Source organism: Nelusetta ayraudi, unplaced genomic scaffold, assembly GCF_046127955.1.
Source record: "Nelusetta ayraudi isolate G7.1 ecotype Tasmania unplaced genomic scaffold, CSIRO-AGI_Nayr_v1 ptg000026l, whole genome shotgun sequence".
Lineage (NCBI taxonomy): Eukaryota > Metazoa > Chordata > Actinopteri > Tetraodontiformes > Monacanthidae > Nelusetta > Nelusetta ayraudi.
Window position 1 is genome coordinate 9,698,084 of NW_027466076.1, and position 18,509 is coordinate 9,716,592.

General features: G+C 46.7%; 1 protein-coding gene across 1 annotated transcript in view; it reads left to right on the forward strand.

Annotated features, from left to right (window-relative positions):
* Positions 1-1,604: 1,604 nt before the first annotated feature.
* gfra2b (GDNF family receptor alpha 2b) overlaps positions 1,605-18,509 on the forward strand; it is a 90,073-nt gene continuing 73,168 nt past the window's right edge. The window contains exons 1-2 of the mRNA XM_076029776.1: positions 1,605-2,335; positions 9,740-10,039. Of these exons, the coding sequence (XP_075885891.1) occupies positions 2,296-2,335; positions 9,740-10,039 (340 nt within the window). The 5' untranslated portion in view covers positions 1,605-2,295. The remainder of the gene's footprint in view (positions 2,336-9,739; positions 10,040-18,509) is intronic.

The following is an 18,509-nucleotide window of genomic DNA, read 5'->3' on the forward strand; positions in this document are numbered from 1 at the left end:
TATTACAGGCAGATGTTTTCATTATGGCTTGGAACAACTTTACTGCATTATATCCTATGGAGAAAAAAAATGCATACTACATTGTGAAATAGATAGTTGCTATAATATACACCCTAATTAAATAAACAAAAAAACAAAACAAAACAAAAAAAAACACTTGCTCCACTATATCAATAGACAGGCAGTCTTTTTCTTTTCTACTCTTGAGGACCCCTTCAAGAATTGTTGCCCGTCTGGTTCTCCCTTTTAATGAGTCGATTTCTTTCACACACAAGCACTGCGAGGACCAACTTCAACCACTTTGTTCCCTGTTGGCAAAATCCCCATAATGAGGTAGACTCTGCGTTGGCCTTTGTTGCAGTCAGCTGCCTGAATGAAAACAACTGATAAACATTTTGCAAGCTTATCAGGATGTGGCGGAACGGCACGCTGGTTCACAAGCCCGTCATTTTGCATTCTGCGAAATGCATCCATGCTTAGCCACAGGTAATGACACTGTAAGCTTCCCATAACAGCCTCTGTGCATTTGTATTAGGGGTTTGAAAAACAGGGGCTAAATGAATTCATCACTTCCCTCACAAATATGTTTGTGAAGGTTTTCCCGTACAAATTCAGACGCTCGCGGCTACTTCATTGTCATGTTTGAGGGAGCAGCCGCCTCGGTTTTCTTAGCCTTCCACCGCAAAACTATATTTAAACGCACACACAATGGGATCATCATCATCATCATCGTCATCATCATCGTTTGGAATGGATCACATCATTTTTATAATGGTATTTGTCAACGTCCACATTTGTGTTTGGTTCTGTCCTGCACACCGTAATTGCTTTTTCTATTTTACATCAATCTCTTGGAATTGAAATCGCATCTCAGTGTCAGCCCTGCAAATTGTCAGATAAATTAACCTGCAGGTAGTTTTAGGCAAGAACAAAAATATTAATTCAGCGTCTCAGCCTGTAAGAATTTGCTCTGTTCTTGACTGAGGAGGAGCTCATTTTAAAAACTTTAGAATGAAGAGAGCAAAACAACTACATGCTGAACTCATGACCGGGAAATGTTATTTTAATGTGGCAACGAGACTGCGAGGCCCTTGGGAAGTCGCATCGTGGGAAAGCGCGTGCACGAGGGCCGCCTCCAAAATTCCTGGTCGGGAGCAGGTGCGCGCGCCAAGCCCTTCTTATAGGTGGGAAGGCATTAGGAAGACAGAAATATGGGTGGGTGGGGGGGTGTCATGGTTCCCCATCCGGATCTGGCACGCGCTTTGACCGTGCAAGTTACGAGCGCTAGGGAGGAGGCGGGGGCGAGTGTGTGCGCCCCGTGTGTGTGTGTGTGTGTGTGTGTTTGTGTGTGTAAACGGGGCGGGGGCGGGGGTTTCGAGGTTTTTCCCCTCAGCGGTCGCGCGCGTGCGCTTGACGGCGAGCGGGCGGGAACGAACAGGGAGACGCGCGTGCCATTACGCACTGAGAGAGAGAGGAAAAAAAAAAAAAAAAAAAAAAAAAAAAAAGAAGCCGCACTGGCGTGGAGCGAGTCGCGTCGTCACACCACCAAGGTGCGTTACCGTCTTAATCCCATCTATCAGCACCCAACCACCCACCCACCCACACTCCGGACCCCCCGTGCTGTTAATTTGAGCGCCCGCAGGAGGAGGTGGGGGGGGAAGAGGTCACCGCGGTGACGACGCACCGCGCAGCGAAGCACCGCCGGGAAAGTTTGGAGCGACGCGGACGGACGCCGACAGACGGAGCACCCGGGATCTTCTCATTACGCGAGTCCAGAGCGAAGGAAGCTGCATTTCTCTCCACCACCTCCCCCACCCCCCCCTCACGTCATTATCTTTATTTCATTTTGTTTATTTGGCTTTTGACGGACCAGCATCCTCGGATTCTCCGGAGCCTCCCACCGGAATATGATTCTCTTGGCGCGCCGCGTGAGCGCCTCTCCATCAGCCGCGCTGCCCGGGGTCCTCTGAGGGCTGGCTGATCGAAGCTCTCCCCCCCCCCCCCCACGGTGAGCCAGTCTTCCAGAAGGACGGGGGTCGTCACTTTATTTTTTTGTCAGCATGTCGGCGGCAGTTGTGCCGGTTTTCAGCCTGGAAGGAGAGGGAGAGTGAGTGAAGGGCACCGGCGAGGAGGAGGAGGAGGAGGAGGAGGGTGACCGGAGCGGACAGCGGCGACCGGGGGGAGCCTCGCTTCTTCTTCTTCTTTTTTTTTTTCCTTTTTCAAAATTTCTCTACCACCGTCTTCAGGACTTTTCTTTCTTTTTCTTGTAATTGCTGGATTACAACCGGACGCGAGATGATCCTGATTAACATCATCACTCTGGCGTTTGTCTTAGGTGAGTAAAAAGCCACCCAGGCGGCGTCTCGCGGACTCACCCGTAGCAGGTGCACACACACACACACACACACACACACACACACACACACACGCGCGCGCCAAGTCGCCTCGGAGATCCCACAGACCCTCCCAGCGCCCCCTCCTCACCCCACCATCAATGACAAGTCAGACTAAAATAATAATTATTACTATACACTGGAGTGACGTCACACATCCCCCCCTCAATTCTCTGCCCCAACATTGACACGCACTCGACCCCCCCCACCCCCCCCACCCCCTTCTTTGCCCTCTTGTCAAGGGAGCAATCAGTTGCCAATTGGAGTGCCCCCTAAAAGAAGTTACACTTGGCTCCTCAAGGTGAGCGGTGTACAAAATGCGGGAGATCTCAACTCAAGATCTTCACTGCAACTTAAGAGGGAGGTGTTTGAGCTCGGAGATGTCGGTGGATCTTAAACCCTCGGAGCGGGAAACGTCGCCGTCAATGTTTAGGTGAAGCGTTCGTTGTCGGGCTCGTGACGACCGTCGGTGAGATGACAAATGAGTCAGTGAATATTTGCACGAGTCAACTCTTTGCAGACTGGTTTCCCTTTACAAAGTGCAACACAGGCTCAAAATGAAGTCCCGGCACGTGTGCGTGTAGGAAGTCTTTCTGGGTGACTGTGTGGGGAGAGTTTTAGAGTTTTAACATGATATCAATCGTGTCCAGTTTACCTTTTAGCGGCGCTGATGTTCGCGTAAGACGACACCCAAGTGCAGTGTAGTGGTTTGCGCTGGCTGTCTCCTCGAGGAGGAGAATTGCGGGGGTCCTTCTGCGTGGAGTTCGCAGTGTTTCACGTCAGGTGGACTGAGCGAACGTGAATGTCTGTTAGACTCAAGCCCCATCATCAACTGTTGACCTTGTCCAGGAATTCAACCCCGCCTTCGCCCCCTTGACAGCTGGGATGGTTCCAGCGCCCCTGTGTTTTTTTCTTATAAAATGTGGACTTGAAAAAGATTTAAGTGGAATTACATTGAATACCGTTTTAAAAGGGAGGGGGGTGGGGGGTTTGCATCCCTGCCAGTTTCACTTTGACCGTGCAGGGCTGCCGCAGAGGTCCTCGAGTCGTTTCCACCAGCGAGGCTTCAGCACCAGCGGCTCTGCGCTGCTCTGTCGCTGTCCTTGGTCCTGAAAAAGGCACCGCGCCGCAGCAGGAAGCATCTGTGGTGTGACAGAATGACAGAAGCACTCCTCCCACATTTAGCATCATTAAGAAACAAAAAAGAAAATCAGCATTACTCTTTCCTCCTTTCCCGCCTGCCTTGCTCAGCAATATTGAACTGATGACAGTGAGCAGCTTCACGCCAGAAACCCTCCTGATCCAGGCAAGTGGGACGAGTTCGAGCTAAACCAGCGAGGACAAAAAGAAGCCAGTCAGACAATATTGTGTTGTTCAAATCGGCTCCAAGCAACTAAACAAAGCCGCTTTTGAAGCCTGACTTAAGTGCATCATTCACAGCAGTTTTTGAATAGTTTCGGAACCTTCCTCTTGTGTACTTTGTTGGGGACTTCTGGTGAATGCGTTTCGCACATGCTGGTGGCTTTGAACCCCGCAAGCCCAGAAGCGCAATCCCATTGAGTGCTATTTATGGGCGAGAATAAGCAACATGACTAACTCCTGGTTTTGCTGGCAACCCAACAAACTCATTAACCCTACGCTGTGAGGCAGCAACAGACACGTCTGCCATTCCGAATGCGATATATATCTTTCAAAATAGAATCGTTACCTGCAACCACGTGCTCATCAGTCACCTCACACCCATTCAAAATTTAAGGACGGCCTACATCTGATTTAACTGAAATTGTCCCAAGATTTATTGAGGTTGCAAGTTTATTTTATTTCTTGGCAATTATTCCCCGACTAACTAATTGATGACACTCTGCCAGTGTGCTTCTCTTTAATAATGGAATGTAGCTTTTTAAATGTGAAGCGACCCACACAGACAGACAGACAGAAAGACAGAGAGAGAGAGAGAGTGAGAGAGAGAGAGAGATGGAGATAGGGAGAGAGAGAGAGAGAGAGATGGAGAGAGAGAGAGAGAGAGAGAGAGAGACGCACACCAGGCAGTAAACACTCTCACATTAAACCCAGCAAAAGTTATCTTGTGCCACTGACGCCCAGTTAATTAGACAGAGCTGCCGTGTTACTGTCACAGCCCTAATGGAAGCTGTTGAACCGTTTTGCCAAAGGCCAGCCCCGCACGCCCAGACCACAGCTGATTCACCGCCGGCTTACATGACATTTGTTTTTATTGGTCATCAGCTTCCAGGCGCCAGGCACACTGTAATATTCATTATAATAACAAAAAGGAGAAACACGACCGCAACGCCATTTTATATAAAGGTGGGTGGGGGAGCGATGTGTGTGTGTGTGCTTTGAATTTGAAGAAATCTGTACCTGCTGACAGCTGCTTAAATGAAATATTCATCCTGCACGGTGATTACTGTGGGCAGAGCTGTGTTGCTGTCAGGGGCAGCAGCTTTCTCTCACTCGGTGATGACTCGTCGCCATGAAAGACGCATGAGGCGTTCCGCATGGCGGCCTCCCGCTATTCTACTTTGGTGAGGCGCGGCGCTGCTCGCGTCGGCAGGATTGTGCTGCCGGCGGTCTGGACTCACTGGAGGTGACGACAGGAAACCCCCTCCAACCCCAACGCTTCCCACACACACACACACACACATACACACACAGCAACCCCCCCCCAAAAAACAAAAAACAAAACTGCCATCTTCTATTTGTACATTTTGTACAAAGTACGGTGGTTGCAAACAGGTGGTGAGCAATGATCATAAACTGGCAAGTAATCTATTACTAAGTAATCCACTACTGTAATTAAACTACTTTTTTTTTTTAGTGACAGAGTTATGTAACGGATTACTCTGGCAAAAATGGTAACTCTGTAATAATTAGTTTATCAAGTAACGATTCCATTACTTTTCTGAAATATTTTGCAAGCTGAAAATACCTTATTATCCAGAAAATGTCCGAAATTTAGAAAAACGACTGAAAACAACAATGTCGCAGATTGATGACGCAGCCGTACATGTGACGGCATTAATATGCGACGACGCAACAAAACAAGCCTGGTGGCGGCAAAAGAAAAAAACAGCAATTGCGCTTGATAGCTGGAAATTCGAACATTATTTTGAGTTTATCTCGTCTAAATGAAATAATGTTGTGGTTTGTTGTACGTTATGCGCACAAAACAAGACATTCTTAACTGCTACTTTATCTTTTTTTAATTAAAGTATTTAATTAACAATTAGTAATTGAATTCTTATGAAGCAAAGTAGTTGAAGAAGTAATTAGATTACTTTTTTGAGGAGTAATTGTAATCAGGAGTTGGATTACTTTTATGGAGTAATCCAAAAAACACTGATTATAAAACATTTCCACAGTAAAAAATGACAATCTCAACTTTCAACTTTTTATTCGTGTCTCCGAGCGGCAATCATTTTTTTTTTTGTTGTTGCGAAGAACAGCCAAGCGCGTACGCGAAGGTGCATACGTGCTATTTAAAATACAAGATATCACAACCAAAGTGATCCTGCCCTATCTTATCCACTCCGACCAGTTTATTATTACACAAAGGTGCACGGCGCAACAATGAATTAGCCCACAAAATGAAGTGTGCATTTAAAGCTAGCTATCATGGAGGTGCCTCACAATATTACCGAATCATTACTAATCAAACAAAACATTGTGAAAGCATCTCTAAAATGATCACACAATCGTCACTGCATTGTTTCACATTCATTTTAACGGTTTTTCTTTTGCAGCTGCATCCGAGAGCACGTGGCGTTTTCACATCTGACAACTGCAAAACCTCAACACACACCTACACCCTTCCAAATATTCCAATGTTTAGCAGCAGAGGCCCGAATTACATGAAACGTATACGATACACGTCAGTCAACCCCAGCAGCCCTCTTTGAACATATAATCAAGAAAATTAAAGAGTGTTGTTGTTTTTTTTTGTTGTTGTAAAGAATGAATCCTCCACTGATTTGAGGCGCAAACACACGACGGTCGGTGTTTTTCGGCGCGCCGAGGCGTAAATGAGCCGTGAAGCAGATGTAATCTGTGCCTCTCGGAGACTGATCTCCTATCTGGAGTGGGCTGATTTTTATTTATTTATTTATTTATTTATTTTTTTACCCGTCACCTCCTCCAGTCAAAAAAAACAAACAAAAAAAAAAAACTGAAAAAAACAAACAAGGTCTGCATGTGGGTCATGTCAGAGCGCCGTGATAATTGCGGCTTCTTTTCCGTCTCCCATTTACGTTCTTTACTTTGCGCCGTTCTCGCATAATTAACTGGATCTGTTTGCGCTGGAGCGGCCGACTCCCCTCTCGTCTTGGCTCATCGTGATATTCCAAGAGCCTGCAAGTAGACCTGATTCCTGCACCTGTCGCCGCTGCCTCATCCCCCCCCCCCCCCCCCCCCCGCCCCCACTCCACCCCAACCCCCCCAACGTCTCGGCTGGAGCAGGAGGACGGAGCAGAAACGTCCATCGGAGCTTCGTCGATAAGGGAAGCGTTTGCGGCTGTCTGTGTCCCCAGCGCGCGCTCGCGCATCCCTGAGTGACAACGCGGCTGGTGACAGAGCCCCCATTGTCGATCCCAGCAAACGGGGGCCCCTGATAGGCGTCCATTAAATGCGCTCCAACCGGAAGCTGAACGGACTGACTGACGGCTTCCCTGAGAGTTTACAAATGGAGCAAATGGAAGCTTTTGCAGAGTCTGACACTTTGTGCGGCCGCCGGGAGCCGGCCTGTTCTGCATTTCAACAACCACACACACACACGCACACACGCACGCACACACGCACACACACAAATTTATCAGCAGCGAAAGCCCTTATCTCACAGCGGCAAGAGTAGAAGAAGAATCTTTAAGATGGAAAATACATTTTGGTATTGCGTATTTATTTTTCTCCCTCCACAGCGTGTTATATTTTCCACAGCCGACAAACAACAGATCGTCAGATTCATATGATAATTACGCATGAAGAGTTTTTTTTTTTTTTTTGCCCAGATAATCCAACAGCCGCCAACGATATCGGCTTCATCCCGTATGCATGTTGTGTTATGCTCAGAGATTATTTCATTTTGAGGGGGGGGGACCTATTTTTCCTCTTCTTTTTTTTCCTTCTTTCATTTTTTTTTTATTTTTTTTTAGAAAGTTTGCACAAGTTGTCTTCTCCAATATCTCCGCAGTGCTGCAGCACATCCAAAGGCTGTTACACTTTTGGATGGGTAGTGAGGACGACACTCGTGGAACTTTCGAGATGTTCAGACGAGGAATGTTTTAATTAAGTCTGCCACATCACGTCGGCTCCAATGACCATTTGCCGCGGAAATACGGGAAGGCAAAATGCAAAATTTCCGATAAAGTGCCGGAGAAGAGAAATCTGGGGGAAAAAATGACTCCGATGGAGCACTTGTCCTTGTCACGCTTTCCTCGCAAAAGAGGAGGGAAGCTGCGGTGGAGGAAGAGCTGAAACTCTACCTCACCAAGAACTATTTTGAGATGTCGCCTGGATCGTTGGAATTGTTCGTATCTCATCTGAGAAGACGGAGCAGCCGCTACCGGGAGGTTATAACCCCAGGGCAATGTCTGACTGCTCGGCAGGCTGACTGCTGATGTTGTTGTTGCAGGAGATGGAATCCCCCCCCCATCCCCCCCGCCGTGATTGGCAGATGCATTTCCTCATATTGTGAAAGCGCATAAAAGTCAACCTCAGTTGGTAAAATAATATTTATTTTTTTTTGGAATTAGGTTATTTGCATTCTGTTGAAAATAGTCAATATTCCATCATCTAAAAATGGATTTAACCCTGCACACGTGATCCACAACAACAGACAGACAGCGGCAGAGTCCCGTGACGAAAAAAAACAAAACAAAAAACAATAACTACACGAGACTTCCAGCTTGTTCTTCTAACCGGAACAAAAAGTCAGTTGCTGCCTCTGGCTGATGGAAACGCTGGAGCCAAAGCGTTGAGCTGTATTGACTTTTATTGATTATCACGTCATGATGGGACTGACAGGTGTTGGAAGTGTGCGATGCCCCTCAGAGGGATACTGACACGTCGTGCCGACGCCGCCTCCCCAGGTGTTACGGTGCTGCTGGTCGCTCTCGCCAGCTCAAGGCCATTTTTAATGTTGTCACGATTTGCGGAAGAAAAAAAAAAAAAGTCCCTGCTCCAGCAGCTACTGTGCTGGTAAGCCTTTTGTTTAATCTCCCCACTAGGGATGTAACGATTACCGGTAAAAGGATGAACCGCGGTGAAAAGTCAGAGGGTTTGTTATACCGTTTCAAATTTTAATTCTCGTTAAAATCGTGTTCGATTACCGCAGTTTGAAAACCTACGCCTCATTGCTCAGAAAAGCAGCAGCGGGCATGCACAGTATACAATCTTTGGTTGCGGAAGGAAGTTCAGCGGACGTCAAAAAGTCTGAAGTCTGGGCGTATTGTTGCTATTAAAAGGAGAAACTGGTCGTCAATAAAGTAAACTGACATTTTAAGTGTTAGCCAACGTCACTCCTTTAGAATTACAACATATTAGTGGTGCGATTAGCAAGCATGCAGGTCCCTGCACACGGCACATACAGCAGCAATACGGAATCTTGTGTTTCGGTTCGGTCGCTGCTACTCATTCACTGCAGACGCTGCTTCAGAATTATAAAATGATTTATACTAGCGATGTACGTTCGGTCCGTCTCTGCTCCAGCACAACACGAGCTCCACTGCTAAAGTTATAAACGCCTTCGTAGCTCAGGATGCTGGTGTTATGTCGAAATCTGTTCACCCGTTGACATGTGATCCTCTTATCCCGAACCCCAACCAGTCGTCCGTTAAGTTGTTTTATCTGACTCCATGTTTACCTCAACTCCAAACGGAAAACAGCGTATATGTGTCAAAAAAAAAAAGAAATCCTAGAAGAATTGCTTGCTCTTTTATGTGAATTTTTCATACCGTTACATCTCTAGTCTCCACCCGCCCTCACCTTATTCTTGTAAAGGAAGTCAATTCTTATCTATGGACAATTAAGACTGACTGGGAACATTTTCTGTGTACGCAAGATGCACGAGCAAGATTTCAGAGCTGAAATCTCAATAATCCTGTTGCAGTGGAAGAGCTAAATTGCTTTAACAACTGTGTGTTTTGCACCGTCTTAATTCATCCAGCCTTTTCTTTTTTATTTCTTGGGGGGAAATGGAAAGCATACAGTGTTAATTCTCTGACGTGCACCACTGCTCTTGCAAGATGAGCCAGAATAAGAGACCCAGGCCATTTTTCTTTGACATAACAAAGTTTCACACTGATTTTGTTTTTATTTTATTTTTTTTTCCCCCCCAGATGTGTGTGTGTGTGACTCGGAGCTGGGTTCCCCCGGTTGGAGGGAACCCCTGGACTGCGTCCGCGCCTCGGAACTGTGCAACCAGAACAGCCAGTGCAGCTCACGTTACCGGATCATGCGCCAGTGTCTCTCCGGCGGAGACAAGGAGCGCAGCGCCATGCTGGCCTCCAAGGAGTGCCAGGGGGCGCTGGAGGTGCTGCAGGACTCGCCGCTGTACGACTGCCGCTGCAAGAGGGCCATGAAGAAGGAGCTGCAGTGTCTGCAGAACTACTGGAGCATCCACATGGGTCTGACTGAGGGTAAGCCAAAGCCAACATGCCGCCGTGTTGAGGGCTAATTAAGTCTCCTCCAGCTGCCTGTTTTTTTCTCACTGCGCTGGCGGATGAATTTCTTCTTTTTTTTCTTATAAAGGGAATTACCCCAGTGGATGAAAGATCCTGATTAGTGCTCATATAGGTTTAAGTTTGGGTTTCAGTTCAAGTGTAAAAAAGGGCCAAAGGGGGTTACATGTACCATGAGGGTTAGCTTGTTTTTCATGAACTCAATCTTGAGTTCCCACACCGGGTGTATAAAGTCTGTTGGGAAATTTGCCAATATGAACTAGTGGAAGAAGAAGTTTTTGGTTGTTGTCTTTTTTTTTTTTCTGTTGGCTGTAAACAGAGAGCTAAATATGCTCTTTTTCTGGCAATCTAGAGAGTTTTTGGGAGAATTTGGGCTGGGAAACACAGTTCTGAGTAAGGACATAAATGAAACCTTTAGGAGTTTGGAATGCAGGGTGATGCTAACCCCTTACGCTGCGGAAGTACAGGGGGATTATTTTGGATTTGACCCGCACTAAGTGATGAATCCCCTAAAATGTGGGAAAATACGCTCCACTTCTTGCCTCTCATTGTTTTGTCTGACCAGCTTTCAGACTGAGTCGGCGTTTCTGCATCACTGAAGTGATGAGTCCGTCAAGTCATGTGAGCCAGCACTGCCTTGGGGCTCCGAGCAAGAAGTCCCCGGGGCCCCCACCCCAACGGTGCATGCCAACAAATGGGTTTTTTTTTACACATAAATGCACAATTTCCGGGACATTTGAGATGAATACCGTAAAAATAGATTAGTTGTCCTCAAAGTGAGGTCCAGGGACCAACAGTGGTTCCTGAAAGCCCAGGCCTATCAATAATGGTGGTTGTAAATAATCTGACAACAACCAAGCCATGTAAAATATGAACTTGTCTTTATCCCAAACTTGCACTGCAAATTATTCAAACTGTAAATATAAAAAAAAATACAAACCTGAGTAAATAGAAAATCAAAAGAAATATAAAATGTCCACAATATAAAACAATTAAATAGTGGTCTGGTAATAGCGGTAATAGTCTGCATTCAGCATGGGATGTCGGGGGGGGGGGTTGACCCACATCACGCAAGTTTTGGCAAGTTTCGAAACTCACGTGTCATGTGACCAGTGTCACTTTTCGCACAGTACAGGGTCAGGTGCAGGCTGAAGGCAGATGGGGCGGAGTCCTACAAGGGGGGCTCTGCTACTGCGGTGTCATGTCATTGCAAAATTGCGCATTGTTGTCACATTGCTGGGGAGCACATTTCGGGAGCCCTATGTGGCCCCCTAGTGGCCGGGGCTCCAGGCTCCAAAGGTGCAAGCTGTCAAGCTGTTTTGTTCGTTTTCACTTTATCGCCACAAAAAAAAAAAACGACGAAGACGAAGTTAATCTTTTAGACCACCTGTGTGGCGATTTCAACCCTGTTGAAATAGTGAGTGTGTGTTGGGCTCTGAAGGGAGACCATGAGCCGCAGCATCCGGCCAACCTGAACAATCCGAGTCCCAGTTCTTCACACAGGGCCCTGGATCGGCTCCATATCCAATTCCGCTGTGTCCCTGCCTGGAAGAAGAAACGGCTTACGGTGGCAAACTGCTGCCGTATTCCCGTGAGAGGTACTTAGCTTTGGCGCGCACGGCCGGGGCCCAGATTAACTGGGATGTGTTGCGGCGAGGTTGCGCAGGTCCTTGGAAGACGACGCGCGGCGTTTGATTTGTGGCGTCATCGCTTGTGGAATTGGGGTTAATGTTGACTTTAATTTTCGCCGGTCCTGCCGCTGAGGTGCAGTGTCGGGTTAATGAGTCCGGCGGGCCCGGATCCCGCCATGGCTAATGCTGCCCAAGGAGCCAAACGCACTTTTTTTTTTTTTTTTTGTCCGACTCGTACTTTTTCGGCGAACACGATTTGGTCCCATTAAAAAACAATTACGACGTTCTGGGGCCGAGCCCGTGCTTTTTATTAAACCGAGGCTAAAGATGTTATGAGAACGTGCCGATAAATCAGCTGGGGGGGGTGGGGATGGCGTTTGGGGGTCTCAGCTCTTTCTAATAACAACCCTTCTGCACCCGCCGTTGCAATGTGCTGTGGGGTTTTTAATAAAACAAACAAGCCGCACGAGTCGCGTCAAACGTTCTCTCGCTTTGGACTCACCTGGCTTCATGTCTTCACTTGGTGCAGGTCCCAGCGCCGGACCCTCGCACTGCGCACTGCTGTGTGTGTCAGCACCAGCAAGAAGGACTGCGCAAAGCACACCCACACACACACACACACACACACACTGGCAAAAGCACACCAGTTGTTGGCTGGCCTAGTTTGGGTCTCAGCAGCGACAGAGCTCATTAAGAGCCGCTCTCTTTGTTCTCCATTCCACTAAGGATGTCAGTGTAGTGCCAGCAGTGCTCGCAAAGCCACTGCATTTCACACGCACGCACACACACACACACACACACACACACGCTTGCGCGCGCATGCACCTACACACACACACACACACACACGCAAAACACTGCTTCCTTTTGTGCGTCTTAGTGCATGTTTTTGTTTGTGTGGCCGGGCTGAGGACTCTCTGCGTCGTATTTGTGCGACTTGCTAATGGGCGCTCTCTCTCCTCCTCCCTCACGTTCTTTTTTCCCCCTGTGTGTGTCAGTTCTTTGGTCCCGGCATTAAGACAGGAAGAGTGGATCTGCTTTGTTTAAGGACTTTACAACGATGTGCCATTAAACATTTAAAGCAGCTTTCTGAACGCTCAGTGGCTCATTAACTCGGTACACAACACTTTGCGAAGGACCTCCCGATGCGACTTTGCTCTGTTGTGAGTTTTGTTTTACTTTTAGTTTTTTTTTTCTTCTCGGCCATTTTTTATTTTTATTTTTTTTCCTTAAAGCTTAATCACCGTAGGAGGCGTGCAGACCAATTTTACCAGAGGACAAACGTATTAGCGTCACTGCTGTGGGTACAGACAGCGTGCAGAAATATAAACACAATCTGTATTTATATAAACAAGCAATTACTCAGTTTGGGGGCCACGATTGAACTGACAGACCAATTGGCCAATTTTTGTGGACAAATTAACCAACCGCGGTTAATTGGTTGTGAATTGCCACCAGTGCTCATTCTTGTGAGGAAAGAGTAGCGCACACTGGTCAGAGTCGGAGCGGGGGATGGACTTGATGACAAATCCAAATGAAACAATCCAAATGGAACATTTTGCGCATCCGTCTGGTAAAGTTTCAGTGCAAAACTTTCGTAAAGTGGAGGCCTGTAAAGAAAAATTTGGAAAGTGAGGGTAAAACTCAAAAATAAAAACTGAAATACTCAGGCCAGCCTGAGTGACTGCCACCAAGAACCTGTCAGGACTGCACTTACGGAACTGAATCCAAATGCACAACTCGAACAAAAGTATCACATTAAGAAACCTTTAATTTTCAAAAAAAAAGGCAGAAAACAAAAATCTAACCCCAAAATCTTTCGATGAATAATACTAAATCAATTGGGAGGTAAAGTTCAAACAAAATACAAAATCACCCCAAAGAGGAAAAATACAAAATGAGCACAAAGTAGCAAACAAAACAGGCCTGATGACAAGACTGTGAACTGGAATCCATCCCATTCCATGGCTCGCTTTGAACTCCAGCAAGTTGTCTTTACAATGTATACACTCCTAAATGAGTTGCTACCATGTGATTGGCTGACTAACAATTGTACCAAACGCCGCACTGTTCTGTATCAGTGAGGTGCAAGTCCAATGCTGCAACTTTATGTAATCACTGATATTAATGCTGCAAAAGGAGGTCAAAGTCCAGAGGAGCTCTGCAGAAAATAGAAGCCTTCTACGACTGTGTTCACATCAATATTTAGCTGCTGGGTGTTTTGGGCGGCTCAGCTCTTGCCTGTGCAGTTGCTGCGTTTATTAATTGAATGTGAGTTGCCGAATTTAAAGGCCACCGCTGCGAAATCCAAAGTCATTGCCACTGCACGTGGATTACATGACCCAGGGAAGGAATAAGCGGCCAGTCTGCCAAAGGCTATGAGGCATTACACCAAACAGTCTGCATTTAATGCTACTTGATGCAATCGCGCATCCAGCCTGATCAAATGCAACTTGTCCCGAGGTCCGCACTCAGAGCAAAAAAAAAAAACAAAACAACAAAAAAAACAGAGATTATTTCAAAACGGATTGGACTTTATTGGTGTGCGTGTTTGTGGCAGGATTTCACCCCTGACTGCACTGCCGGCCTCTTCAGCCGAGTGTAAATCCATCGGTCCAGCCAGTCTTTGCCAAAAAGTCGCTGGAGGGAAATGATTTCCTTTGAGTCGGAGCTGCTCCGCACCTGAACACCTTTCAGTTGGAATAACTCATGAGGAGAACAGTAGGTGGGCCACAAGCTTTGGTGGAATGAGTGCGCTCGGCCATCACGGACCACTGGATACGTTTTGGACGGATTCACGGAGGAAGAGGAGGAGGAGGAGCTGAGGAAGGAAGAGGAGGAGGAGAAAGAGGAGCGCTCCTTACGGCGATGATAATCAGATGCTGATGGGGAGCGATGGGCCGGGTAGAAAAAAAAGTTTTTTGTGTGCCTAATTTGTCAAATCAATTGCTTGAGTCAATTTGCCAGCGGGGTGATGAAGAGCAACCTGGTGAAGGGCCTTCCAAATATGGAAAATGAGTTAAACGTGAACTGGCGAGGAATATAAAAAAAAAAAAACACCCAAAAGTTTTAATAACTGATCTGAATTAGGTGTGTATTTATTAGGGCTGTTGAAGTTAACGCGTTAACTCAAACCCCTTTTAATGGCAATTATATATTTTAACACGCGATTAACGCCTGGTTCACACCAGAGGCGGAAGCGCCGCGGAACGGAGCCCGCTTCCTTTCGGCGCCCTTGTTAACCAATGGCGTCGTTCACGCCAAACTCGAAGTCCAGGCTGGACAGGAAGTCACTCAAAGAAACATGGTTAGTTTTCAAAATAAATGACCGTGAATGACAAATGCGATCAAAAATTGACAATTGCTGATCATGGCAATGAAAAATAGAAATAGAATATTTCCACAAAGGAATAATTATTGTCCTCTCCAATTTTCCTAGAGTATAAGAAACACAATAAATATCTTATTAAGTTACATAACGAGCAGGGTAAAAAAAAAAAATGCAATTAATTTGCGATTAATCGTAAGTTAACCCAGGATACTGTGCGATTAATCGTAATTAAAAATTTTAATCGACTGACAGCCCTTGTATTTATCAATTAAATCCTCCTCGCATCCATTACTTCAAAGAACGACATAAACTATTGAGAGTTGATTTATCGGTAATATATTATATATATTATAAGTTTCAGACCAGAGAGAGAGAGAGAGAGAGAGGATGTAGAACTCGTGCTGCCATTTCGCCAGATGGTCGTCGCCAATTCCAAGACGCTCGTATTGCCGTCAAACAATTCTGCAATTGAATTTTTTCAGCCTCCAACCTGCTGCGACGGAGCCCAAGGCAGAATAAACGTCCTCTACGTCCTGTGATAAATTCATGAAGTGATCATTTGTCAATCCACGTTCAACTAGAAACAAATCCAACCAAAAGTCTATGACACAGCAGCTTGTGTCTCGGAATGGCCCCTAAAATTACACAGACCTTCAGATATTCCTGACACTTGTGTTTCCTCCTCCAGCTGGAACTTTGCATTTTAATGGGGAAACTCCCCTACTGGTCGCAGCGCACCTGGCTGGCAGCTACCCAAGTGACAAATGCTTTGCGGCTACAATTTGTGTGATGTCATATTTCATATTTTTTGTGAATCATCAGGTTAATTAAGGTGGTCCTGATTGACAGCACCTACCAGTTTTCTTTTTCGTTTTTTATTTCCACCATGGAGTTTCCACTCAATCTGTGATTAGCAGATCCACAGAGAGCGTCTGAGATTACTAATGAGCTGAGGGACAGGAAATTGGTTGTGGGTGGAGAAAGAGCTGAGTCCTGAGATGGAGAGCGTTGTCTTTTTTCCCCCCCCTCTCTCTCTTTGCAAACCTTTTCTTCACTTTGTCTTTTTTTTTGTCGCTTCTTTGAGGATTCTCAGCCTGAGAACACGGCGGAGGAAATAATCACACAGAAGGAACCAGTCAAACTCATTAATTTTCCCTTCACCTCCAGTACTTTTATGTAGCACTTTCAAGTTTTTTTTTTTTTTTTTTTGGTAGAAATCTGCTGCGCATTCGTTTTATTAGTATTAGTATTTTAAGGACGTCCTGGGATAGAATGAGTGTTTGGCAAAACGTCAGCCGAAGCAGCGGTTTTAACATAATGACAAAAACAAAGTCACATTTGAATATTTGGCGGGCACTGCAAACGGAACTGAGACTACGCAAATTTCCCTTTTATGAACAAACCCATCCTTGAAATCCACCCTTTGTGATGTCACAAAGGCAGAGGTGCGTAGTAACAAGTTACATTTACTCCGTTACATTTACTTGAGTGTATTTTTGGAGAAATTGTACTTCTATGGGTAAATTTAATTCGCAATACTTTTTACTTTTACTTGAGTGTATTTGGTAAGAAGAAACGCTACTCTTACTCCGCTACATCGCACTCCGCGGCTCGTTACTTCTATTTTCATCGAAGAAAATTCGACGGATCTTTATTTTGCCGCAGACTTCCGCAAAAGTCTCTGCCACATGACCGATTTAACCAATCACACGTAGCTATTTCGTCACATGACTAAACACAAAATTATTGGCGGCGAAGCGCCAACTTCCGGCGCTTACAATTTCTACAGACCGGAGAAAGTAAGACGGGATAATGGCTGGTGCGACTCCGGGCTGCGCTCCCGAGGTGGTGAAGGAGGAGGAGGAGCGGGAGGAGGAGGGACACGAGATCGGCGTCGGGGATGTGTGGAGGTCGATGACAGCGACAGGATCCAGACGGGGCAGACGAGGAACGTAGTCAGAGCCGGACAGGGAATCGGTCCGAGGACGAGGCGGGGGCAAGGTCGGAGGCGGGCTGTTGTCAACCGGGGAACGAAGGAGCACAACAAGGAGACAGGCGCTGGAGAGCCGAGCAGGGTCGTTACCGGGGAGTCGGTCCGAGGACGAGGCGGAGGCGGAGGCAGGGTCGGAGGCGGACTGTTGTCAACCGGGGAACGAAGGAGCACAACAAGGACACAGGCGCCGGACTACTGGTGCAAAGCAAAACAGATAATCTGGCAACGGGGGAACACGGGAGACTGGTTAATAAAGGCGGCGCAGATCAAAGGCGAAGATTGTTGGCTATCAAGATAATAGGGGAAGATTGTTGGCTATCAATATCAAAGGGGCGTTGGCTTGGAGACCGTGACACCGCCACATTAGTGAAAACTAGCCTTATCTTCACAATATTGCATTTATCGGAAAGCTAAATGCAAGCTATTTCCAGAGTGGAGATCCTATTTGAATCGTTGAAAAACTTAAGAGTCATCTTGGTCTCATGAGTCCGGATTCCTCATCTGTGTTCGCTGTCCATGGACATGACACGAGACTGTCATGCGTCAGCAAGTTCAACCCCATTTTGATAAATACGCGAGGCTGGCGGCTACTTTAGTGCGGTGGGACAACCAGCAGGGTCTTCCTCACGCTCCTTGCCTGCAACGCTGCAAACAAACAAATCACTCGGTTGCCACTGGGAGTGGGTGGAGCTCGGGCGCCTGAGGACCACGAGAAGCATTGAGCATCACCGGCTGGAATTTTCCCGCAGAATAGCCACGCAAGAATCCTAAAAACACTGTCGTGATTAGTGTTGACAACTTTCATTCCGAAAAATAAAGGACCATCACAGGCCAGTGGCTCGCCAGCAGTGGTAAATCATAACTTGAATAGGATTTCAAAAAAACCACACATCGCTTCATGTCAATTTTTTAAAGTCCTCTCTTTTTCCACCATGTTACTTCCTTTTCAGGTGTATTGCTTCTCACTTCTTGTAGCACTGAGTAGCTGTTTCTCACTCAGAACATTGCAGCAAAACTCTGAACAGGAGTGCTCAAAGTTGAGAGTGCTCAAGAGCTCACTCCTCATCAGCGAGAGGAGCCTCAGCCATTTCCGTTTGCTGCTGAAACGAACAAGCGATCCTGATTCATAGCCAGCTCTACGCAAGCCGCGCAGCCAGAAGAACGCAGGAGTTGTGAGCGGGTTGCTCGCGATGGCTTTGCTTGCAGAGACGTAGATGACGGTATTGGACGCAAACTCTCTGGAAACGGCCGCGAGTTTCCGTCGAAAAGAAAGTTACGTTCAAGACAACTCAGAAATACGGGGCAAACCCCGTCCCGTACATATCGATTCAAAACGGGAGGCACCAATTCCTCGTCAAATACGGGACAGTTCTGTATTTTAAGGGACGGTTGGCAACTCTCGCCGTGAGTCATCACCTCGCGTTGCCAGCGCGATGTTCCGCCGGGGTTTTAACATCCACGTCAGCCGACTTT